Source organism: Lolium rigidum, chromosome 4, assembly GCF_022539505.1.
Source record: "Lolium rigidum isolate FL_2022 chromosome 4, APGP_CSIRO_Lrig_0.1, whole genome shotgun sequence".
Classification (NCBI taxonomy): domain Eukaryota; kingdom Viridiplantae; phylum Streptophyta; class Magnoliopsida; order Poales; family Poaceae; genus Lolium; species Lolium rigidum.
This window is the reverse complement of record NC_061511.1, coordinates 37,484,124-37,510,714: the sequence shown is the minus strand read 5'-3', so window position 1 is coordinate 37,510,714 and position 26,591 is coordinate 37,484,124. Positions and strand designations below refer to the sequence as shown.

At 48.7% G+C, this 26,591-nt stretch overlaps 1 protein-coding gene and 1 long non-coding RNA gene across 2 annotated transcripts; both read left to right on the top strand.

Annotated features, from left to right (window-relative positions):
• Positions 1-470: 470 nt before the first annotated feature.
• On the top strand, positions 471-2,881 carry LOC124646914. The gene is made up of 3 exons (XM_047186955.1): positions 471-568; positions 786-965; positions 1,121-2,881. The coding sequence occupies exons 1-3, from the start codon at positions 471-473 to the stop codon at positions 1,599-1,601; spliced, it is 759 nt and encodes a 252-aa protein (XP_047042911.1). The 3' UTR covers positions 1,602-2,881.
• A 1,413-nt stretch (positions 2,882-4,294) lies between these two features.
• LOC124708165 lies at positions 4,295-5,345 on the top strand. The gene is made up of 2 exons (XR_007005052.1): positions 4,295-4,406; positions 4,969-5,345. It is a non-coding gene; the product is annotated as an uncharacterized LOC124708165 (long non-coding RNA).
• Positions 5,346-26,591: the final 21,246 nt, after the last annotated feature.

Sequence of the window (26,591 nt, the reverse complement as noted above, 5' to 3'; positions counted from 1 at the left end):
GATTTTTACATTACCTTCCTGTACAGTTTCAAATTTTAAAACAGACTCCCTAAAATCTACTGTCCGTGAGATCCATTCCACCAACTCGCCAATGGATCGATGGATCCAGCTGGGATCGATCGAGGGAAAGAGGCGTGCAGGTGGAACAGCTGCTGTAGCTGGCGCTGCAGCGCCGCGTCCGCCGCGTCGCCGCCGGGCCCGTGGGGTTTTGGGGAGGGGCGGCGGGGACGGCGTGGATGACGGTGTGGAGGGTGCGGGCGAGGTAGTCCGGCGCCTGGAACTCGTGCTCCCTGACCTTGGCGTGGAACTCGGAGGGGGAGCGGCGGGCGAGGTGGACGATGAAATCGGCGAGGTCGCGGTCGCCGATCCCGCCGTGGGCCTCTAGCTCCGAGCAGACCTTGGAGACGAGGGATAGATCGGTGAGGCGCCGCATCTCTTTGGTCGCCCCGCCGGACGAGACCGCCCCCGCCATGGGCGCGCGGGCGGCGGCGATGGCGACCGGTTTGGATGCTGGCGAAGGGAGAAAGAATCGTCAAAATCGTGTAGATGGTCGCCGCTGCGATCTTTGGTGGGGAGCCAGCGACGAATCCCGACGAAAAAAGGGCGGGCGGGCGGGTAGGGAGTAAAAAACAACAGGGTTTTTTTGCAAAATTACAGTTGAGTTAATTAAAACGGGACGGAGGGAGTATCTATCAAAAACAAGAATTTAGTTTAAAAAGCACCTGAACTATCTATCGCAGAACTAAGTGAGGATCATAAAAATGATACCACGAGGGTCGCTCTAGGTTTCCGGCCTCGCCGTCCAATCGGCCACTCAGTCACCGCTCTCCGGCGACCACGAGCATCGGCAGCGGAACCCTCAACGGGCCAGACTCGCGTGGAGACCATCTACTGCGTCGCCCAGTGCCGCATCGACACCTCCGCCCCCTGCTCCTACCGCCCCTCAAGCTCGGCATCTGGAACTGGTACACCCTCAGAAGTTCTGAGTCAGAACTCTCAAACTTTCCCATCTTCTACGACACCAATCGCAGTAGAAATCCTATGTGCAGTTCAATTGAACTTTAGCCGTGGTTTGATGAGATGAGACTGGCCGCCGGCCTGATGATATCCCCCAAAACAGGTACCTGTCGGCGGAGAAGAGCAGGTCGGCGTGCGCCTCTTCCCGGATCCCGGCCGGCTGGCAAAGGAGCAGCCGCCGCTCGCCCGCTTCTTACTCCGCGTCTCCTAGGCCGGCCCGCCCGTCGCTCCACCATCTCCCTAGGTCTGCAGCTTCTTCTTGGCCTAAGTGCTGCTGGAAGGTAAGAGTTTACTACGAGGGAGGTGTGATGTCTCTCTGGGACAGGCTGTACGGTTCCGGGGGATTGCCTCCATCTACAAAAGCCACGCCACTACCTGATATTCTGATCTACGCCGCTGCCAGCAGACTTGTCAGGCCTCTGTGTTCCCTTTCTCTTGAGGTTCCTGGACTGCACGGCTGCACCGGCACACAGCGTCGGCCCCGACCGCTGGTGCTGCGTCTGGGTTATTTCAACGGTGTCCTATGGGTTGCCGGTGTTGTTGCTCTTCGCCAACATACTCCAGTACGAATACTGTCATACTGATGTTGTCGTTTTGGTGCATCCATGCCGTTTGGATCTTGGCCTCATTCCATGATCCGGCTTTGATGTTTCTTTTTCTCACGATGCAAGCCAGGTTACCTTCTGATTATGCACAATAATAGCTGACGGGGTCCTTCCTACGTATTAATCACTGGCTCCATTTTAGCAGCAGCTTCCAGGAACTAAATATGCAGGTGGTGTGGTCAATCACCATTTGGTGTTCCTCTTCATGTGCTCCAGTTTCTGATGCATATTTATCTCAATTATGGTTTAATTCTTCCATTTTGTGATTTCAGTCTTAGCTCTTATTGTGTATTAATTAATTTGTTATATGTAGAGGATGCGGAAATGCATTTCTGACCTTAGGTGCATATGGTCCCTTTATCTAAAATATGTCTTGAGAGATGCCTTATTTTAGCGCTAAAATTTGTCCTTTTACACGGACTGAATAGAAGGTTTATTTTTTGGCTAAAAAACTTTATTAGCACGTAGGATGTAGAAATATACATGCGACAATTTATTCTGCATTTTTTGACATTTTAAAATATGTGTAAAATGTATCTTAAAATGGAGCATATGCACATGGGAGCAAAAACACCACGTCCCAGACGATGGGTGTTTTGATGTAAATTAATTAAGGTGGTGGTTTAGGCTTTATTTTGTTGGCTGTTCAGTCAATTGTTGAGTACAACATATGTTGGCTGGGCGTGGTCTGGGAAAAGATCGACGTGCCTAAAACAATACAATCATGTGTATTTAAGTTCCATTTTCGTACACGCATGCTTAGTGCTAATTTGTTTTTTAGCACTGCCAATCTGCAGTTAAGAAGAAAAACCAAATCATAATATTCTTATAGTTCATTTATAGGATTGCCACCTGACATGTATAGCTTCTCTACGTGGGACATGGGAGATAGGTACACCGCTATAACTATTTCGTATAATACCATTTCATTTTTTTTTTCTTGTGGGCATTACGTAGAGAACTTTGTTGTGCGAGTTGGTGGACGCTGTCCTTGGCAACAAATGGAGAACACAGCGGAGGTTGGAACGAAACCAACCAGAGGAGCATGAACGATTACTTAATTGCTGAAGCTTAGTGCAGTTTTCTACAAATACGTGAAAAAGTATTGCCATGCTTTAAACCAACGCTTAACTGTGACTATATATGGGGATCCATCTTGGAGTCTTCCAATGTTACTGCATCGCAAAGGAATCAACAAAAGAATCTGTGATAGTGTTTTTTCTCTGAGTGACCATTTGTTACATATTCTTCTTGACAAATTAACTGCAAGGAGAGTGGATTTGGTGACCACGTGTGTACGTACGCACGCAGTGTCTGTCGTTGGATCTGCTTTCAGATTGTATTCAATGCTCACGGCCAACACACGGCGTTGAATCACTTTTTTCGCTGTTGTTCACTTGTGGACCCGACGGCAGCTATTGTCGGCCAGTACAAGGCAAAAAGAGAACCCAAAAAGAATAAATAAGCGCCCCCAACCCCATCTTCCCCACTAGCAGCCCGTCGTTTCCGAGCTCATAGTGTCTGCCATGGCCGCCCCTCAACTCCGTTGACCTGATTCGGCCAGCGAGGTAGGGGGCGTGGCATTGGGAGCGCGATGCAGCCGATGGCGGCGCGGAATACCTCGAGGTAGCAGACTCCACCATGGTCGTATCAACGGAGGGGCGGCGTGGAGCAGCTGCGGAGGAGCTCGAGGTGGCGCTGGAGATGCTGCATGCTGGAGCTCGAGGCGGGAATCCTACCCCGCTCCCTGATCCACATCGCCTAACTCGGCCGCTCCTGAAGAGCTCCTCGTCTCGTCATGGAGCTTGGGCGGCTTCCCAGACCGCAGAGCCCAACCTTTCTCTCCCCGTCCCTCAAGAGTCACCATGGCGATAACGCCGGCCCGCATCCCGTGCACGCAAGCCGAGGCCGCGGCGTCCTGCAGCGGCGCAGTCGAATCTGGCTGCTCAGGCGTTGCGCGGACTGAGCCTGCTCAGGCGAGCTCCACAACGAATCTTGGATGGTCATTTTGCCCCTTGTTCCTTTCCAAGTTCATAAATCGGTTGCTTTTTTCATTTCTTGCGCCTCTACCTCACACGATTTTCTTCTTGGATTACCGTGGGTTGCCTTCAAAAAAGTTACTTATTTTCTGCAAAGATTCTTTCCCAGATCTGTTTTGTACCCTGTATTAATTATGATTGGATTTGTGAAGAAACTGTACAAACGTGCATTAATTTATCTTATACTTGTATGGATCTTTCGTTTCCAGAACAAACTTGTATGGATTAGGGTCTTCTTCCATTTCTTATTTTTAGCTGCCATGGTGAGCTCGACATGGCTTTCTCTATGGTGGTTGTTTCCCATTTCCCAAGCTTTCTGCTAGAGATAGATTTTGCCTCGAAGCTACTGCGGCCTATCGACAAACTGCTTGCAAATTTGAGCATCGGGTGATTTATCTTCCCCGGATGAAAGTACTAGTAAATGTCATGTAGAGCTTGAAGACGATCTACAGTACTAGGTGGGTCCCGCTATACAGAGCAGGCACTGATGGGAAGGGGGTGACCTGGTTGTTTCTCGGGGCGGTCGCGGAAGAAGCAGACGTACACAGCCAAACGGCACAACAAACGGCGTGAGACACGTGTTGAATAGAAAGCGCATGCTCACCTACCCATGTGATCACCGAGCTTCATCCGTTAACTGCAACTGTGCTCTAGAACAGATTATTCCAGGAATGCTAGCCTTTATAAGTACATGTCTCAGATGGTACTTCAACGTCCAACCAGAGATGGCAGTGATTCAGCGAGGGTGAGATACATTATATTCTTGCAACCTTCTATTGTTTAGCTATACTGCATCTAAAAAAAATAGAAGATAGTGCTGCTGTCTAGATATACATGCAAATGCAACTTGTTTTTTGAAGTGTTGCAAAATGGAAGCTAACATAAAAATCTGTACTTAACAATAAATTGAGTTGATCTCGTGTAGTTTATATGAAGTAATTGTGTTCATGAAAATGTTCTCATTTATTAGGTTTAATTTCCAACCAATTCTTTTATCAGCTCTGTTTCACCTTGTGGTTCCTATGGCCACATAGAAATACGCGTCAGTGGCCAATACCGTGCAAGATTTCTTAGGTATTTCACTGTTTTCCTTTACCTCCTTTGCGTCAGAAAAGATAAACCAAAATCTCGATCCTTTGATTATTCTGGAATGGTAGTGCACACGGTTGGTAATAAGCAGTCTGGTAGCTTTTAAGTCAAAATAGAGGACTACTTAGCTTGTGATATTCCATATTACTATTTTTGCAAGTCAATATAGAATTTATCACGTGGTTCTGAACTTTTCTTCCTATTTTGTTTATCTTCAGAGCATTCTTGAAGGACTTTGTCAAGGATGAGGCGCTTAACAACAATATTGTCTTGGTAGAGGAGCATGTAAACAATGATGTATTTGCTTCTTTTAGTCAACACATGTCATTTTCCTCTGAGCTTAGTGGAATTCTAGACATTGCTCAGCTTTCAAAAAATCAGTATTCCTGTAACCTGCTTGATTTATTTTTATTCAGTTAGAATACAAAATGTAATTTTCCTACTCTCATGGTCCTACTGTAAACTCATGATGTAGCTCGGTCTGCAGGTGCTTACTCCTTTGCTCTTGATTTTTAAGGGTGTTAGTACAAGGGTGCTAGAGATGCTCTGAAGGCATATTGTCTTACTAACTTTTATGATCGGCTCTCTCATGCAATTTTATTTGGGTCTTTAATGTGGCTTTGTTGTTTGTGATGTATTCCTGAGAGTGACTTGGCCAAAACAACCTGCAAGTCCACCGTGCGTACCACACCATACCAAAACGTATTGTAGGCGGCACGACGAAGCGCGCATTTCCACCTAGTATGTTACTACTACTTTACTGCTAGGACATCCTCTGATTGCACAATATGATCGTTTGTGCATGCCAAGGTACCCAAGAACGACTGGGGCACTCTGTGCACGAGCATAGTCACCCATCTGTTGGGCTACGTGGACTTCATCTGACAGAACGATCTCGTCGTCAGGCCAGAGGTTCTCAATTGATTGAGGTTGTGTATGAGATGGACATGACAGAGCACGTCGGCCATGCTCCCGAGATTGGGAACCACGCCGTCGAGCGCGAGCCTCCCTATTCAATATCCAGGTCAGAGTGAGGGACATGTATGCTCTTCAGGTCCCTCCCAAAATGAAGCCAATCTTGGTGAAGATGCCGCAACCTGTCTCTGAGGATTAACACCTTCTGCGAGTATGGTGTCGATATGAAGTTATACACGGGGGGAGGGGGGCTCTTCTTCAAAGTTGGAAGAGCTTCGTCCGGAAGATCAAGCCGTGGGTCGGCGACGTCCTCATGTTTAGGTTCATCAACAATAAGGGCTTGAAGATCACGCTCCTCGGGTCTTACAACAACGCACATAAGCTGGTCGTCTGCGCTTAACTTGGCGAGTAATCTTCCGGCGCTACCAGGTGAGGACGACGAAGATGTATAGTTGTCGCTAGTAGTAGTGGTACTTCACAATAAATGGTTGTGTGCATCATTTTGATGCGAAGACCAAATTCATCCCCATTTTGAAAAAAAGTAGATGTGGTACTTGCCTAATCAGTTTGCATTAAAAAACCAGTCCTTTTGGAGTCGGAGTTCTGTATCCCTGATGTGAGGTACCAATCAGGTGGCATGGGATGTACCTACCTAAAGCCTAACCAATTTAGTGATCAACTTAGTGTGTTAAGCATGTTGTTCTACATATTTTGCTTGTGTGTTCATGTACTCAATGTGCTATGATAACCTCGCCAAATTTGAAGGATGTGAGTGTACTTCCTTGTCTGTCCAATACAAGGATACATCCGACCAAGCCAGCTAAACAGGTTGTTTAACTTGGCCCAAAACGCGTAGTCGCGTGGCTATGCCCACCAGAACATTGCTCCGAGCATCTCCAGCCGCGTCCCCCAAAGCGTCCCCAAACCGCGCCGGATTGAGCGTTTGGGGGACGTGTTTTGTTCGTGCCGCCTTTGGGGGACGTCGCTCCCTAGTCGCGTCCCCCAAACGCCGCCCCCAATGAAGAATTCAAATTTTGCATTCAAAAGAGATCGTTCCCGCCGAATCGTCGCGATCAGAGTAGGGGCGATCAAAGTACTAGGCGCGCGATCATATTACAGACCATAGTGCATGCTAAATTAGAAGAAGGGGTTGATCGACGGCGACGTATCCTGAGTCGACGCAGACCCGTCGATCACGATGACCTCGTCGCGATCTGCCTGGTGCTGTGCATGCTCCGTCTGCTCCGCCGCCGTCGCGTAGGCCGACAATGGTGTAGTAGTCGAAGACGCGGCAGCCGGCTCTTGCGCCGCAGTTGCTGCCGCTGCCGCTTCCGCTTCCTGGGCCGCCGCGTCGGCCGCCGCCATTTTGGCTTCGATGTCGTCGAGGATCTAGCCTTTGAAGAAGTTGTGCGCCGCCCGCGTCCGGGGAGACATTCCCTCTGTCGACGCTCTCAGCAGGGACATGTCATCCCTGCGTTTCTTGAGCTCCAACTTCTCCTCTTGCCTATTGAGCAGCTCCGCCCACCTTTCGTCGTTCTTTTTGGCGCGGGAGAGAAAGGTCGAGGAGACGTCCGCGAGGCATTTCGTGATCGATGCTTGCGTCTTCTCACACGACGCGGCGTCGGCCAAGGCGGCCTTGGCAGCCTTGTTGCCAGTAGGACGCCCTGCCGACGTTGCCGACGCCGCGTCCAGATCAATGGCGTCCTTCCCCTTGGACAGCGACAGGCGCGTCAACCGCCATTTCTCATTCGCTTTGAGCTTGCTATAGCAATGCATCAACGTGAACGGCTTATGCCCATCCGAGTTCCTCGCGTAAACCTCCATGGCCCTATCAAACTAGCCAAAGGAAGCAGAATCATTTCATCGAACACAATGTAGGCGCTACAGATTATGGAAGAAAGAGTCGTACCATTTGGGAGAGGTCAACGCCGCTCTCGGCTCTGGTCAGTAATTCCTGATGGTATCCATGGAAGGAGCTCACCGACGCATGGATGATGGCCCATCGCGTCGACATTGCCTTTTGGCTCCTCTTCATTGTCACTTTGTTGTAGTCGCCCTTGATGAGCTTACGCTCATCGAACTCGGCCTTGATTCTCGCCCAATACTTCCCGTGTTTTTGGTTGGCGCCGATGATGGAGTCATGGCTCACCGTCGCCCACGACTCGCACAGACAAATATCCTCCAAAGCCGTCCACTTGGGGCCTCGTGTGCCCGACGCCTTCTTCTTCTTTTTCTTCTTCACGCCGTCCGCGTCGACCTCCACGAGATCATCGTCACCGGCACCCTCCTCGTCTTCTTCCTCGCCGCCCTCTTCGTCCTCGTTGTCGTCCTCGTCCTCCACACCCTCCTCTTCATCGTCCTCCTCTTCCTCAGCACCCTCAGCACCGGCGCCGTCGAATTCGAGCGGCCCCCTGCGGCCAGCGAAAGGGTCGCCGTCCGCACCGGGTCCTGGCTCGTGCTGCTCGTACGCCGGGGAGTAGAGGTTGTTGGGGTTGAAGCCGCCATGCGGCAACGCATCCGGGTAGTGCGGCGACAAGTTAGGCGTCACGCACCCGGGAGTGCCGGAGGGGCCGTCGTTGTAGAAGGCGGATGACGACGGAGAGAAGACTCCCGGAACGTACACCGGCACGTTCGTACTATATGGGCTCGCGTTGGTGGCGGCGAGACACCCGGCCATTAAGTGCTGGTGCTGGCGCGCCGCCAGAGCCTTCTTCTCCTGCTCCGCCGCCCTCCGTCCTTTCCGCTCCGCCGTCGACATCTTCCGGCGCAGACAGTCTTCATGCCACTGATCATCGATCAATCCTTCCGGTCTCTTCTTCGGGGCCGGCGCCTTCCGCGGCTTCGCGAAAGGCGCTTTCGCCCCTTTCGTCGCATTGCCCGGCAGCTTCTTGGCCGCTTTCTTGGCCATCTTCTTGGGGGCTACCGGCGGCGCCATGGAATGGGGAGAAGGTAGCGGTGGCGGGTGGATGGCGGGAGGGAGAAACAAATCGGCGGGGAAAGGAGAAATGAATCGGCGGCGGGGAAAGCAGAAATGAATCGGCGGCGGGGGAGGCCAGAAATGCGCGGCGGGATAGGCGCGATATGGCGGGAGGGGCGGGATTTGGCGGGAGTGGGAGATGATTTTTCACTGAGCCGCTGACGCGCCGGGCCTGCGTCGGTTTGCCTCGCTTTTCGGTGTGTCCGGCGTCCCCGGTGCGTCCCCTGTGGGACGGGGACGGGCTCGGGGCGCCGGACACCGTATCGGGCCGCGCCGGACAAAAATGGGCTTTGGGGGATGCGGCTGGAACGCATTTTTTGTCCGGCGCGCCCCAAATCCCTTTGGGGACGCTTTGGGGGACGCGGCTGGAGATGCTCTCAGCCACCTCAAGCGATTGCTGCATGAGTTCGCATACGTGCGTGGGGTCATGGTCATGCCTTGTGTCTATTATCGCACTCTCTCCTACCATAGAAGGATGTCAGAGATTTATTTAAATTCGAGCGTATCTATACATAAAAAGGTGTCTAGATACATTCAAATTTACAAAGATAAATCCGAAGATCATACAGCCATCTTGACAGAATACACACTTTGTACTTCCATGCCAATTGCGTTTTACAAGGTTGTCTATGGTGGGGATTACCACTTACCGCTCTACAAAGATACCACACGAAGACTTTTTTTTATTTCTAGCGGAGTCTTCATTTTCCAAATCTTTTTATTGTTACCAACTAGCACTTCTAGTTGGATTAGTGCTCTATACACTGAATCTACTAAGAATTTGCCACTCTCCTGTACATTCCATCAAAATTCGTTTCAGTCACTTGGAACAACAGGCTATTAGAGCCATTTAAAACATCAATTTCCTTTTTTTTCTACGAGATTGGTTAGCAACGGCATGGAAGTAAGAAGTATTGTGGTCACCCTCAACAACATATCTATCCTTGAATGCTTCCACACCTTTGTTTCCTCCTGAAACCAAATGGCATTCAATTGTTTTTTAATTTCGGAAAGGCAACAAATATTTGATTTATATGTGTTAGGTATTGTGGAAAATCTTTGCTATATATTAGAACGTTATTCATGAACACGAACAAAATTTGTACACTGGAAAGTTGATGGGGCAATTGTTAACCCAAAATGCATCAATCTAAATTGAAATTGTCCACTATGTGTTTTGAAAGGAGTTCAGAATTCATCACGGGCGGCAGATGCCCCTATCCGGTTGAGCAGAAAAGTATAACCTGTGTAGAGAAAGAAAATGAGGGTTGCCGATTGAGGTACATCAACAGAAGCAGGGGGATTTAAGCGTGGATTACTAGGGAGATTTGCACAAAAATAACCCAAAAGTGAAAGAAAAACACAGGCTGATCCTCCGGCAAAACTATTTCACCCATCTAACCCTTTTGTGTGGCGCCCCTCTCATGGGCGCCACACGTGCCCATGTGGCGCCCCTGGTGCCGGCGCCACACACCCATCCGACGTGGCCCGTCGACGCTGAGCTGGTGATCCCGATCCGACGTGGCAGCATGTGTGGCGCCGCTCTCGCCGGCGCCACACTTTGAAAGTGTGGCGCCCGTGGCAAGGGCGCCACACATGCACTTAAGTTTGGCCGCGCGCGCCCAGCCCAGCCCGACCATCTTCTTTCTCCTCTCTTCTTCCCGTGAAGAACAGAAGGTGGCCGGCGGTTCCTCTCTCCCCCCTTTCCCCCCCACCAAATCCACCACCAGATCTGTCCGTGGAGATCGTTCCCCATCCATTTCTCAAGGTAATCCCCTTTGAATCTTCTCCATTCATCCACTAATTTCATAGATCTTGCTAGATTTGGACATGAACCCTAGACATGGAATTTTTTTGTGCACTCTATATTGTAGTGTTTGTGTTGGAGATGGTAGCCTCATGAATGCATGTGTTTGAACCCTAGATTTGTTGAAACCTAGATATGAAATTTCACATGTATGTGTATGAACCCTATGTATGTTGAAATGTGTAATATTTACCTACGAAATGCATTCAAATGTGTTACATATGCCTAGTATTTGTGATGGAGTAACTCGTATTTGTTAGTGGAATGGGTCATAATATGGTTCGAACATGTAAACATGTAGGATGGCAGGTCCCGGTGGCCGGCGAGGCGGTCGAGGCCGCGGCCCTGGGCACCCCCGGGGCCAGGGAAGGGGCCGCCGCGGTGGAGCAGCAATGGCCCCACGCTCACCGTCACCTGCATCCTCCTCGTCTTCGCATGACGAACGCTGCTTCGAGTTCCTTCTCCGCATCGACGACGACCCACTCGGCATCAAGCGGCTGCCGGACAAGTTCGTCGAGTTCATCGATGGAGTCGAGCAGGCGCAGTTGCAGCTACGGGAGGCTAGCTGCAACTTCTGTCGCTGGCCCGTGGAGGTCCTGTTTGACGGGCAAGGCAAGATGTACCTGCACACGGGGTGGGACAAGTTCGCCCGTGACCTCGCGCTCGAGCCCGGCTGCCAGCTCACCTAGCTTCCTCTACGAGGGGGACGGCGAGATGATCGTCAAGGTGTTCGACGACACAGCATGCCGCGTGCACTACCACACCGGCGAATCCGGCTCGGACACCGATAGTTAAAACTTAGAGTGTTGTGAACTCTATGTTCGTTGCTTCGTGTTGTTTGAATTCTATCTTAAATTGTATGAAAATATGTGCTACGATGTTAGGTATGATGATGTTATGTCTATGATGTGTGGCGCCAAAATTGTTGTTGATATGATGTGTGTATGAAATAGCTTTTGACATGATGGCAGTTTTGTTGGAATATGGTAGGATATTTCATGGGTTTAACACAAGTCAATGTGTGGCGCCCTTCCCACTGGCGCCACATAGTGTTGTGTGGCGCCTCCCCCATCGGCGCCACACGTCCATTTGTAATTGCCCAAAACATACTATAAGACAAATCGTCTGGGACTTAGCCGTTTTGGCGAGGCTCTATGTGTGGCGCCGATGCCACGGGTGCCACACTAGCATATGTGGCGCCGATGCCACGGGCGCAACACAAAGAGGGTCGCCAAAACGGCTAAGGACTTATCGTCCAGAGCCCCTGGATGTTTTCGACCCAACAGTTGATATAAGTTGGCATGTGTGGCGCCGATGCCACAGGCGCCACACTAGCATATGTGGCGCCAGTGGGAAGGGCACCACACATTGACTTGTGGTAAAACCATCAAAAATCCTAGTACATTCAAACAGTTTTGACAACAAGAACATTGCACTGAATATGTACCACACATTGACACAGCATAATGGTTCAAATGACAAATAAGGTTAGACGACATCAAGGTTTCAATTACAATAAGGTTCAACGACACGAGGGTTCGAGAAGATCAAGGTTCACACAACATAAAGGTTCAACAACAACAACATAGCCAAAGGGACATCACTGCGTGGCAAAGGCTCCCTCCCCCTCGCCTTCTTCTTCTTACATTCTTCAGCCTATTCTTTCTTCTCCCTTAAGTCACGAGCCAACTGAACGACTGAATCGAAGAAGTGGTGGCGCTCTGTAACATCCCTGTTTAGCAAACCCTAATTAGGAATTGTTTGTGCATTCATGAGCATCATCTAATATGCATTAAGAAAAATTTGCACCTTAATTTAAAGTGGAAACCCTAACATATGCATCTCTTCCTCTATTTGAAATGTGTTTAAATGTTTCAAAACCTCAAAAGAAAATGGTGTGCACCTTCAAATACTATTAGAAAGGCCACTAAATATTTTCCCTAAAATATTTGGGTTATTTTGGATCTCCAAAAGGTTTCAAAATAGCCAAAAGAATTGATTTAGTGCTGTTTTCAAAAGATCCAGGAAAATCCCCAAAGGCCGAGGACCTTTTTGCAAAAGCCCCGTTGTCTTCTTCCTCCCGTCGGCGAGGGAGCTGCGTGCCCCGCCCCGGTGCCCCGCGCCGCCACCTCCTGCTCGTCGCCGTGGTGAGCGAGGAGACCACCCCGAGCCCGCCGCCTCTCCTCTCCTCGTCCCTATCCTCCCCCTGGCGCGCCCTCTCTTTTCCCCTCCTCTCTGCAAGCGAGCGCGCCCGAAACCCTAGCGCCGGCCTCCGCCACTCGCCGCCGTTTGGCGCCTCCCCGCGCCAAGCCACCACCGCCAATAGCTCCGCCTCGGCGCCGTCTACCTCCTCCACCAAGCCACGCCCGCCGAGGAGCTCCCTACCGGCCGAATCGGCCGGAGCCCGTGCCGCCAGTCGCCGCCGTTCGTCGGCGATTCAGGCCATCTCCGGCGACCCCGTCCAGCCTCCCGTGCTCGCGGTGAGATTCTGAGCGCCATGGTGCCCCTCCCTCGCCGATTTCTCGCCGTAGCGCTCCGGCCACGTGCGCCTGCCCCGGCCTCCGCGCGAGCTCGTCGGAGCTGCCGCTCCGGCGACCATTGGAGGGCGGCGCCGCCCTCTTCGCGTTCCCGGGGACGCTGCGCGTCGAACGCGCCCCTCCGCGCGGCCCCGACGCCCTGCATCGCCCAGGCCGTGCCCGACCTGGCCGGCCATGGCCAGGCTGACGTCGTGCTGACGTCATTATGACGTCAGCCCGGCCTTTTCTTTTTACTGTAATTTCATTTTCTATTTTATTTAATTATATGACAGGTGGGGTCTGCCTGTCAGGATTTTAATCATTTCTAAAATATTAAAATTATGACATGTGGGTCCAACTTTGTTATTATTTATATAATTTTCAGAAATTGTTTTAAAATGAATTAAACTTTGGAAATTCATAAGTAATTCATTTTAAATCAGAAAAATATAAAATTATATACCAAAATGATCAGAAAAACATTTCCTAATTGTTTATCCATGTTTCATACATGCTTGAACCAATTAAATGTGGAGCCTTATTAGAGAACCCTAATACACCCCTCTTATATGGCGGTGTCCGATGCCGGAACCCCTTTAATCTGATGATGCATCTAGGGTTTATTCAATTCCATTAATATGACATATCATTCATACTTGTATGCGCATTGCATCGATGCCATGTGTTGATTGTTATTTCTCTATTTCTTAGTATTTGCTTCTTCGCGACCGATAGAGAACGAGTCCAAGAAGATGAAGATCAACAACACCGAAGATCAATACTCATCCTCTGACGAACAAGTCAAGCACGGGATCCCCGAAGATCCATATTGGGTTGTCGTGGACAAAGGCAAGCCCTAGCCTGGTTCATATATGATTTCGAAATGCTTTTACTCTGGTTCCTACATATTGCACACGATTCAATCGTCTTTTATCGATAGGTAGAGTTATCCTATCTATTGCATGTTTCACCCTTGTAGCCTCAAATACCCGATCCATCGCTCCTAGCATAACTAGGTTTGGCATGTGTGCATCGCTAGAGCCTTTATCTCTTTATGCTTAGCCATGCTTAGTTTGTTACGTCTGCTACTCCGGTCTTCGGACCGGAGCCATACAATGAAATGAAAATGGCATGACAGAGTTGACGTGGTAAGTATAGAGATGTTGTTAAACATGATTAAAGGCTCGGACGAGAGGCCACATTGGGATGTGGTGGGTTGTTTCGTTCTGCCGACCCTAGGAACCGAGTTCTCGCCTCTTGAACCAAGACTGAGCGTACAACCACACGAGGCCCTATTATGGTACCCTCTCGACTCACTAACTTGCCTAGTAGATTCCATGAGTCACATAGTTTGCGCGTTACCTGGTCATATGCATTGCATTTTGCTTGGGGGTTAAAGGTACATAACAGGCAGTAAGCGTGGTCGTGGTGGTCGGGGGTTGCGGCCTCTGGGGAAACCCACCTCGGCTCACATCGTTAAGGACCGACTTCGGGACTTGACCCGTTACGGCGGAATAATCCTTAGCGCGTGACTCATGGTCTCGGCGACAGCAAGGTAAAGGTCGTGGTCAGCCACCTCTCGCCGGCTTTCCAAGGAAGAGAGCTTATGATCCGGCATTAAGAGTCGGATCTGGTACGTGTGGGTAAAGTTGTGCACCCCTGCAGGGTTATGAATCTTTTCGAAAAGCCGTGTCCACGGTTACGGACGACTTGGGAACGGACGTGGAGATCATAGAGAACTTTAACCCGATCGTAAAACTTGGTAATCAATGTGTGTTTACGGATACCTTCTCCGGGTGTTGAGGGGGTGTTCCGAGGATAGTGGTTCGAGATGATGAAGATTGGTGGATACAACATGATGATTAATAGAGCTAGAGATGTCGCTCTCTTATCCCCTTTTTAAAGGTTCTGAGTAGTCGAGCTTCTTCTCCCTCTTGTTTACTAAAGGAAAACTGGCTTTACGCAAAAGAAGCTCCACAGAATGCCCGCATACCCGCTTTGCTAAAAGGTTGTACTAAGTCTTGCTGAGTCCCTGTACTCAGCTTTGCATGCTCTTGTTTCAGACGAAGTCGCTCCAACAGATGGTGGTTTCTAGGTCGACATCGACGAGTAGCTTGGAGTTCCCGTGTGGCAGCCCGGAATCTATGGGCTGGGACGTCGCCGTTATGCTCCCGGCCTCTTAGGCCTTTTGCTATATTGCTATTTAGAATAGCATAACTTCGCTTCCGTTGATTGATGTATGTCGGGTCGGTGACCTCTCGCTTGTAATGCTTTGGTTCTTCGCTCGCTTATGAGCTTGTATTACTTCTTGAGTCGTAGAGTCACCGTTGTGTTACCGATTCTCTCACTCGTAGTCTCTCGAGCTCTAGGTTAGGCTTATATCGTACGAAGATCCGGTATTTGTCTAACCCCGATCCCGGGGTGCCACAGGTTTTGGTATCGGAGCGGGACTGCCCGTAGGAAACCCTTTCTACCGGTCGATGTTGAGTCTAGTGTTTGTGAAAACTATTTGAAAGCTAAAAGTATTTGCGAAAATCTGATTAGGCTTCTTTTTACTCCTTATCTCGGTATCGCTCTAATTCTAAGGTGCCTTACCTTGTGTTGATTTGAAAGTTTTTCTATCTCTTCTCGGTCTTTCAAAACTTAGGTGCCTCAAGGGCATGTCGTTCCTAAACCAGTTGACCTAGTGCAGAGTTCTCTAGAGTCGTGTGTGTTCTTTGCCTCCTCTTTGTTTTGTTTCAATAGAGAGATCTCCTTCCATCATGACCTTTCTATTTTGTGGGTTCCACAAAATTCTGTTCTAGGCTTCGAGGTTTCCTTTCGCCTTGTATGCCTCCTTTTTATTTGGGTACTTTGGAAGCTTTACATGGCTTCTAAATGCTACACCGTGATTACTACATCGTAGTGTCCTTTGTGTCACTTGGTAAGTAGTTACTCCTTTCTCGGTTTTTAACCCTTGGACTTGAACCTAAGGTTCCCGATTGTGCTAGATATCGTATACGAATCTTAGTACATGAAGCTGGCCTTTAACCCAAGATCCATGCCATTGAACACTCGGTGTTAATGTTCAAAGATTACATCAGGACGGCTAAATTCAAATCAAGCTATCCTTCAAGATTGTGGTTATTGTCTTGTTGAACTGCGGTAAAGATCTTTCCTTCCACTAGCTATCGCAGAGGTTCTTTCATTGAACCAAATGGATCACGACAAGAGTGATCTTTGTGAGTCTCGCATCTATATCCGTGACTCCGCCACACCTCCCTTTTCAAGCACGAGTTTCCCAAGAGTGTTAACTTGTGCATCTACCTCTCAGGAATTCTGATCCTGATAGTGTTCTTTCTCTTTAGTTGCTTTCCGACCTTTGTCTACTAACTATCAGCCAAGTTGTAAATGTGCATTGGTGTTCTCCAGTGTATATTACTCTTGTGGTTCGTCAAGACATTCCACTTCAGTATGTCAGGAGAAACAAACTCCGCACCTCGTCCATTTCTTGGACTTGGTCAAAGTATTGTAATCTGCAGATTAAGATGCTTCATTAGCTTTTGTTCTGTTCTACCTTAGAGTATCACCCTCATCTATATCATGTGGTCGTGTTGTGTATCATGGCCTTATTGATGAAGTGATTCTCTTGCACATCTTTACTCGCCCTTTCTCCGAGCTGTCCGTGCTTGGGAATGTTGGGGTGTACCTATTGATGTGGCTATCTAAGTTTCTTAACAATTTTTATTACATTGAAATCCAAGGACGTTCGTGTCATTCTTAGCATGATTGGTTCCCCAATTACTAAGCAAAGTTTGACCGTGTTGCCAAGTCCATTTATTCAGGCACATCTTCGGTCAAAGAGTTCGGTTAATGCCAAAGCTCTCGAGACCATATCGTATTGTTTTGTAAAGCAAGATCCCCTCTCAAACTCAGTGATATACCGGTGGTTCGTGATATTCTAGTTGTCTTTCTAGAAGTATCGCCATGTTGCCACATGACCGTGTTGTCGAATTCATGAGTAAGTTGGTTCTTTGAACTACTTCTTCCTCCAAGAAACTACTTGGATACCCCGGATTAGTTAATTAAGCTTAATCAACAACTTGGAGAGTTGAAAGACAAAAGCTTTATCCAACTTTGTTCCTTCATAAAGGGATGTCTAGTGTTGTATGTGTTGAACTCAGAAAGTATCTCCTTTGTGGATATGCTATCTTTCCCATATTTGATTTGAGCTTGGGCTATCGTCAAATCAAACTCAGTTCAAAGGACTATCTTGATGATGTTTATACTCATGGTGTCTCGTCTGAGTACATCTTCATGTCCTTTGGTCTGACCAATACTTCTGCCTCGTTCATGCAAAATATGAGTTCATCATTGGAGTATCTTGATAAGTTTGTTATTGAGCTCATCGATGACATTCTTATCTTCTTCATGTTTAAAGAGGTTCATATTGCACGTTTGGCACTAATATTGGAAACTTTTGAGAACCCTCTTTGTGTTATCATGAAGTATGTGTTCTGGATGTTGGAAGTGATCTTCTCTGGTTCACGTGCATTTGCTGAAAGATGTCGCCGTGGATCCGAGTAGAGTTTCCTTTGTTTTCCTCGGTAATCATCGCAAGTTGGTCATGCATGTGCGGAATATTCTTGAGATGGAAGGTTGTTACCTCCATTAATTGAAAAGTTCATCTATGCACACTAAGCCACCGATCTGGTTTGTTCAAGAAAGAGAAGATGTTAAGGACTTCAAAATCTTCTTTGATGTCCCCAAAAGGACTCACTTGTGTTACATTGCAGTTCATGTGCACGCAATTGCTTTTGCAGTACGCAACCCCATGTATTACGCAATGTAGCTCAATATTTTGGAGCTTGACATTGTGGTCCATATCTTGAGAATCTATCGACTTTACCTTGGTGGTAACTCGTTGAAAATTTCTAATTGGACATGGTAAGTCTGAAATATCTTTACACCTAACCTAAGCTCGAATCTCAAGCGGCAATGATGGTTAGTGTTTCTCAAGGATTTTTGACATAGGTCTCTTTGTAAATCCGACAAGGTTGATGTCGTGGTTAACACAATTAGTCGGAAGGCCTAATGCCATAATCTCTTGAATCATCAAGAATAACCACTCTCCATAAGGATCTTGTGCGACTTATTCTAGGAGTTGCCCTTATGATGTCTTTTCAATTCCGAAGTTTGACCTTCATTTGATGACCTATTGAAAGCTAGTCAATAGCCTAATATTGGTGTCTAGAACATCAAGAAGAACCTTATAATCAGAGTTGCTTAATATCTCTCGGTCAATCCCTCGAAATCATTTCTCCGGTGATAACAACTTCGTTCGGTGAAATTTCACTCCTCGCTGATCCTTGTCACTCCACTAGATAGTGCTCCTCCCCTTGTTGGTTGTACCTGAAGTTCCAATCAATTCATACGTTGTGTGAATTCGTCGATCATCTAGGCCCTAGCCTTTTGAGCACACAATAATCGTTTCATGTATCCTTGACCAAAGAGTGACTATGATTCTTAAATTCAAAGTAGCTCTGGTTGGTAATCTTCTATGCTTCTACGAGTCACCCTCTCTAAGAGTGCCTCGTCATGGTATCAAAGGCATTTTAACTCCTTGCTACCTTGTCCCTTCATAATCTTGTCAAGCGTGGAGCAATTGCCTACCAAATTTGAAACTTCTTTCGTCTCCTCCGTTACCTTGACGTGTTTCATGTTTATCAACTCAAGAGTTGTTTCTAAACACTCCTTCCATGAGTTGACCATGAAATACTCGATCTTTGTGAAGATCCACCATCCAATGGTCATTCCCTCTTTCCTTTAGAGTGAAGAAAGCAAAATGAAGACCTCTTCATAGTGTTAAAGATCAACCTATTCATGGTGTCGTGGATCAACTTCTTCAACAAAGAAGACCATCGTGGTATCGACAAGCTCGTTGAAGACCGGTGTAGTCCTTGTTACCTTCTCTTTTCTACCTTAGGAATCTCGGGGACGAGATTCTTGTAAGGGGGATAGAGCTGTAACATCCCCGTTTAGCAAACCCTAATTAGGAATTGTTTGTGCATTCATGAGCATCATCTAATATGCATTAAGAAAAATTTGCACCTTAATTTAAAGTGGAAACCCTAACATATGCATCTCTTCCTCTATTTGAAATGTGTTTAAATGTTTCAAAACCTCAAAAGAAAATGGTGTGCACCTTCAAATACTATTAGAAAGGCCACTAAATATTTTCCCTAAAATATTTGGGTTATTTTGGATCTCCAAAAGGTTGCAAAACTATCCAAAGGAATTGTTTTAGTGCTATTTTCAAAAGTCCGAGGAAAATCCCCAAAGGCCGGGGGCTTTTGCAAAAGCCCCGTTGTCTTCTTCCTCCCGCCGGCGAGTGGAGCTGCGTGCCCTGCCCCGGTGCCCCGCGCTGCCACCTCCTCGCTCGTCGCCGTGGTGAGCGAGGAGACCACCCCGAGCCCGCCGCCTCTCCTCTCCTCGTCCCTATCCTCCCCGGCGCGCCCTCTCTTTTCCCCTCCTCTCCGCAAGCGAGCGCGCCCGAAACCCTAGCGCCGGCCTCCGCCACTCGCCGCCGTTTGGCGCCTCCCCGCGCCAAGCCACCACCGCCAATAGCTCCGCCTCGGCGCCGTCTACCTCCTCCACCAAGCCACGCCCGCCGAGGAGCTCCCTACGGCCGAATCGGCCGGAGCCCGTGCCGCCGGTCGCCGCCGTTCGTCGGCGATTCAGGCCATCTCCGGCGACCCCGTCCAGCCCTCCCGTGCTCGCGGTGAGATTCTGAGCGCCATGGTGCCCCTCCCCTCGCCGATTTCTCGCCGTAGCGCTCCGGCCACGTGCGCCTGCCCCGGCCTCCGCGCGAGCTCGTCGGAGCTGCTGCTCCGGCGACCATTGGAGGGCGGCGCCGCCCTCTTCTGGTTCCCGGGGACGCTGCGCGTCGAACGCGCCCCTCCGCGCGGCCCCTGACGCCCTGCATCGCCCAGGCCGTGCCCGACCTGGCCGGCCATGGCCAGGCTGACGTCGTGCTGACGTCATTATGACGTCAGCCGGCCTTTTCTTTTTCTGTAATTTCATTTTCTATTTTATTTAATTATATGACAGGTGGGGTCTCGCCTGTCAGGATTTTAATCATTTCTAAAATATTAAAATTATGACATGTGGGTCCAACTTTGTTATTATTTATATAATTTTCAGAAATTGTTTTAAAATGAATTAAACTTTGGAAATTCATAAGTAATTCATTTTAAATCAGAAAAATATAAAATTATATACCAAAATGATCAGAAAAACATTTCCTAATTGTTTATCCATGTTTCATACATGCTTGAACCAATTAAATGTGGAGCCTTATTAGAGAACCCTAATACACCCCTCTTATATGGCGGTGTCCGATGCCGGAACCCCTTTAATCTGATGATGCATCTAGGGTTTATTCAATTCCATTAATATGACATATCATTCATACTTGTATGCGCATTGCATCGATGCCATGTGTTGATTGTTATTTCTCTATTTCTTAGTATTTGCTTCTTCGCGACCGATAGAGAACGAGTCCAAGAAGATGAAGATCAACAACACCGAAGATCAATACTCATCCTCTGACGAACAAGTCAAGCACGGGATCCCCGAAGATCCATATTGGGTTGTCAGGGACAAAGGCAAGCCCTAGCCTGGTTCATATATGATTTCGAAATGCTTTTACTCTGGTTCCTACATATTGCACACGATTCAACTCGTCTTTTATCGATAGGTAGAGTTATCCTATCTATTGCATGTTTCACCCTTGTAGCCTCAAATACCTGATCCACTGCTCCTAGCATAACTAGGTTTGGCATGTGTGCATCGCTAGAGCCTTTATCTCTTTATGCTTAGCCATGCTTAGTTTGTTACGCTGCTACTCCGGTCTTCGGACTGGAGCCATACAATGAAATGAAAATGGCATGACAGGTTGACGTGGTAAGTATAGAGATGTTGTTAAACATGATTAAAGGCTCAGACGAGAGGCCACATTGGGATGTGGTGGGTTGTTTCGTTTCTGCCGACCCTAGGAACCGAGTTCTCGCCTCTTGAACCAAGATCGAGCGTACAACCACACGAGGCCCTATTATGGTACCCTCTCGACTCACTAACTTGCCTAGTAGATTCCATGAGTCACATAGTTTGCGCGTTACCTGGTCATATGCATTGCATTTTGCTTGGGGGTTAAAGGTACATAACGAGCGGGTAAGCGTGGTCGTGGTGGTCGGGGGTTGCGGCCTCTGGGGAAACCCACCTCGGCTCACATCGTTAAGGACCGACTTCGGGACTTGACCCGTTACGGCGGAATAATCCTTAGCGCGTGACTCATGGTCTCGGCGACAGCAAGGTAAAGGTCGTGGTCAGCCACCCTCTGCCGGCTTTCCAAGGAAGAGAGCTTATGATCTGGCATTAAGAGTCGGCTGGTACGTGTGGGTAAAGTTGTGCACCCCTGCAGGGTTATGAATCTTTTCGAAAAGCCGTGTCCACGGTTACGGACGACTTGGGAACGGACGTGGAGATCATAGAGAACTTTAACCTGATCGTAAAACTTGGTAATCAATGTGTGTTTACGGATACCTTCTCCGGGTGTTGAGGGGGTGTTCCGAGGATAGTGGTTCGAGATGATGAAGATTGGTGGATACAACATGATGATTAATAGAGCTAGAGATGTCGCTCTCTTATCCCCTTTTAAAGGTTCCGAGTAGTCGAGCTTCTTCTCCCTCTTGTTTACTAAAGGAAAAGCGGCTTTACGCAAAAGAAGCTCCACGGAATGCCCGCATACCCGCTTTGCTAAAAGGTTGTACTAAGTCTTGCCGAGTCCCCGTACTCAGCTTTGCATGCTCTTGTTTCAGACGAAGTCGCTCCAACAGATGGTGGTTTCTAGGTCGACATCGACGAGTAGCTTGGAGTTCCCAGGTGGCAGCCTGGAATCTATGGGCTGGGACGTCGCCGTTATGCTCCTGGCCTCTTAGGCCTTTTGCTATATTGCTATTTAGAATAGCATAACTTCGCTTCCGTTGATTGATGTATGTCAGGTCAGTGACCTCTGCTTGTAATGCTTTGGTTCTTCGCTCGGTTATGAGCTTGTATTACTTCTTGAGTCGTAGAGTCACTGTTGTGTTACCGATTCTCTCACTGTAGTCTCTCGAGCTCTAGGTTAGGCTTATATCAGACGAAGATCTGGTATTTGTCTAACCCTGATCCCGGGGGTGCCACACGCTCCTCCTTCTTTGCAGCTTCCGTTTGAGCTCTCTCCCCCTTGATGCGTTCAGCCTCCCTAGCCACCTCCTCTAGGTGCATCCTATTGGCCCTCTCCCTCCTAATTTGCTCAAGTTGGCAGCTCCTCAGGAATTTTATCCGTGCCTCGCGGTCCCGTTCGGCCTTCAGCTTCTCATTCCTCCTCTTGTGGCGCAATAGGTATTCCTCGTACCCCCTTTGCATATGCTCATCTTCCTCCTTCTTAGCTATCTCCTCCCGCCTCTTCCTCTCTAGTTCTTCCTTCTCCTTCTTCCGCACTGTCCTTACCGCCTCCTCCCAAACGGACTCCTCCTTCTCATTGCCCTCCCATGCCCCCTTCCCCTTGGTGGGTTGAGTTGCCATAGCTGTAAACCAAATTGAAAAACCAAAGTTAGTCATGGAATATGAAAATAGAAAGTACAATGCAATTAGTAACTTGGAGACACATACGGATAAGGCCCCGCTAGGTATCGTAGCATACTAGTACCGCGACGGCCACCATGCCGATCTCTACTAAGCCCTAGATGAATCCTTGGTTGCCTTGGAGCTTGTCGCCATTGTGGTTGATGCCTTGAGGCTTGTTGCCTTGGAGCTTGTTGCGTAGGAGCTTGTCGTCGTGGGGCTTGTTGCCCTGGAGCTTGTTGACTTGGAGCTTGTTGCCGTTGGGCTTGTGTGCTTGGAGCTTGTTGCCGTTGGGCTTGTGTGCTTGGAGCTTGTTGGCTTGGAGGAGGTTGACGCGTTTGGCTTGGAGGAGTTTGACGCGGTTGGCTTGGAGCTTGTTGGCTTGGGGTTTGTTGGCTTGGGGTTTGTTGGCTTCGAGGTTGATTTGAAGCTTGTTGGCTACTTGATGCTTGACTTGTGCTAGCATCATTGCCCTTTGATTTTTTACCGGATGTGCACTTCCTTTTATTGTGGCCCTTACTATTGCATGATCCACAATTAGTTGGCTCGCGAGCTTCTTGGAATAACCTGTTTCCCGAATGACCCCATCTATCCATATCTCCGTGATACCTCTTTGTCTTTCTTCTTCCATGTTTCACAACCTTCCATTCCGGATCTGGCCAAACTTGCACTCCATGATACACCGGCCATTGTGATTGATCCAAGTAAGGAGAAAACCTTGGAGCCCATGTCCTCTTTGTGGCTTCAATTGAGAACTCGGACTCCCGAACGGTGAGCGGGTTATTGTAGTCGACACGTCTAGTGCGTGCCGCTGTTAGCAAATGGGAGCAAGCCAAATGAAGCAAAGAGGGCCTCCTACATGTGCATTCACATGTCTTTAGGGACACACGAAAAGCCCGGCCTCCGTGTTGGACACCACCTTGTGTGGTGCCTCCCGGCTCATTCTCTTGGTAAACCGAGTCAACATTGTCATAACATGTAGCCGTTTGGGAGTCCGCCTTCCTCGCCTCGAAAATCCATGAACTCTTGAACCTTCGTTGGGAACTCGCAATTCAAAGCAATTTCCTTCTCCATTTCATCGGTGTAGTTACGTTGGCCACCAAAACCCACCGGCGAGTAGCGACGGGCAACACGTAGAGCCGGGAGGCTCCTAGAACTGCGGTAGGCCACTGGTCCCTCGTGCGACGGCCCGCAAAGCTCGGCACGCACGTCCGATGCTGGTGCAGGGCGTGCCACCCGACCTATACCCGGTCGGGAAGGTGATGGATTGCTTCGCTTAGTTTCCTGCATGGCATACACGTAAACATTAAATACGAGCCTCGATCGGCTCTCAGGTTGTCCTGTGAATCGGCTCAAGGAGCTGATCCACCCATGATTCGTATGAGGTCTACGATAACATGGTGATCCTGCTTGGTCAATATTAAGTTAAAACGATCTACGACGATCTAGGGTTTTCACCACATAACCGGAACGTCCTACACGTAATTGAGCCTGGCAGCCACGCAAGATGATAATAAACCAGCCCTAGATAAGGCCTAAAAACCAACGCGGAGTTGATTCCCGGAACATCTTGTCTAGGGCTAGCAAACTACACCCTACGTACTACTGGATCCTTCAACTCGTTTGCATGGCCTAACTATGCAGATATTAAACTAATCCTTGAAGAACAAGGAGCAATCGTAACGGATCGGATCTACTAAACAAAGACTAAGCAGGGTGCCACCCTTGCACCTCAGATCGGTACAAGGGTGGCTAGATATCTAGGGATAGCATAGCTAATCAAATACATCAAGAAAGTACTGATGCTAACCCTAACATATCTATGATAACTACGTTGCTCGCCATCAACAAGGCTTCAGCACGAGCAACGCATGAACAACGAATAAACTTGATACTGCCTAGATCGCGAGATGCGATCTAGGCAGCATGGTGGTTACTCGGAAGAAACCCTCGAAACAAGGGGTGGCGATGCGCCTAGATTGATTTGTTGTGAACGTGGTTGTTCTTCTTCTCAATAACCCTAGATACATATTTATAGTCCGTAGACTTTCTAACGGGGGAATAATCCCAACCGTGCACGAGCTAAACTCCTTTAATCCTAACCGACACGTATCCTACTATATTTACAGATACACGGGCAATCTAGCCCAAACTCCTTGTACAAGGCCGATTCATGTATATTTTCCGTGTATATTCTCCAAGCCCATCTTAATCACGGCCCACCTATGATCCGGTTAAATTCTGGTGATAACACATGCCCCCCTGGTTTTGGTAATGATAATTCCAAAACCACTATGTCTTTTCTTTGTTGAGTCACGTCGTGGCAGAGCAGAACCGTCGCAGTATCCTTCATCATGATGCCTTGCCTTCTCAACTTCTCCGCGTGATTTGACAGTTGTTTTTTTTCTTTTGGCACCACTTCCTCGGAAACTGCTGTGGCATTAAATCCACTATCTCCCCTTTTATTTAACCGCGCCGAACAGTTCGCCTCTTCATCCCCTTGCTCTGTTCTAGCCATCGGCACCAAGAAACCCCCATCTCCTGTAGCAATGTCTTCCTCCTCTTCCTCCTCCGCCTCGTCGGATCTTTCTTCTCAATCTTTTTCTTCCTCATCCTCCTCCTCCCGCGAACCCACGCCGGAGTGGGATCCGATGGCGGTGCACAATGAACGCGCCCCAGAGGAGTGGGACCAGGAGGACCACGCCTCCTCCGTCTGGTCAGAGGACGACAAATCCTTGACCAGCGGAGATGATGACCTCCAGTTCCTCGCCGATGGGGAACTGGAGGCGGAGAGCGAGGACGACTCGTTCTCCTGGGACGACTACACTTCCTCCGACGAGGAGGAAGAAGAAGACGACGATGACTCCCTCGAGGACTACCCGCCGGCGAAGCGCTTCCGCGCCGGATCGGAGGATGACGACGACGACGACGACGAGGAGGAGGAGGAGGCTCCCATTGAGGGCTATGGGAGCAGCGACGAGGAGCCCGCCGGCAGCAGCGCCGACGAGAGCTCCGATGGCGACGACGAGGGCAGCGACGGCCCGTAGGGTAGCATATACTAGTATAGGTCTAGTAGTAGTACCAGATTGGTCAATAGACCTTTCTTTTGTTCTTCCTCCCTTGAGCAATCGGCTCTTTCTTTGTAAGAAATCCCCTTTATTAATGAAGAAAATATTCCTCCATTGATTTTGATTTCTCGTCAAATTTGCCGATTGCCAAACGAAGTCAACGTGCAAAGAGCCGATGGCAGGGCATCGGCTTTTACCATAAAACGTGATTTAAGGCCAAATCAGTTGCCTATTCACACGGTTAGACAAGTCCAATCCGTGCCCACGCCATCCTCCAATCTCAAACGCACAGATCCAACTCCTCAGCAAATCCAATGGGAGAATCATCCCAAATGCCACGGTCTCTGGCCTGAAGCTGATCTGTTAACCTGCTCAATTGAGCTTGTTCCTCTAGAGTCGATGACTATGCATCGGCTTTCGGCTGTACTGGTATCCATGTTTCTAAAGTCGATGTCTGTGCATCGGCTGTGATTTGCATATAAAAAATTTTTACTGGCCGATTTTATGCATCGGCCCCCATGTTTCACTGTCCATCGTCCCACATGCTTGGGAAATATTTCTTGAGGTGTTGACCATTGACGGCTTCTAGGAATTTAACATCGTCCAGCTGCTCGAGCATGTATGCATTGCCCTTCAATACCTGATCGACTTTGTACGGACCGTGCCAATTAGGAGACCATTTGCCATATGCTTTATCCTTAGTTCCTAATGGCAACACAGCTTCCCATACCAGATCACCAACCTGAAACTCCTTTGGTCTCACCTTCTTATTGTATGCGCGAGCTACCTTGGCTTTGTTCTCTTTAATCTTTTCCAACGACCAAAGTCTGAGTTCCGTTGCATCTTCAATAGTATCACTCATCAGGGCTGCATATTCTTCAGCTGTTAGATCATTCTGAAACGTGACTAGTCT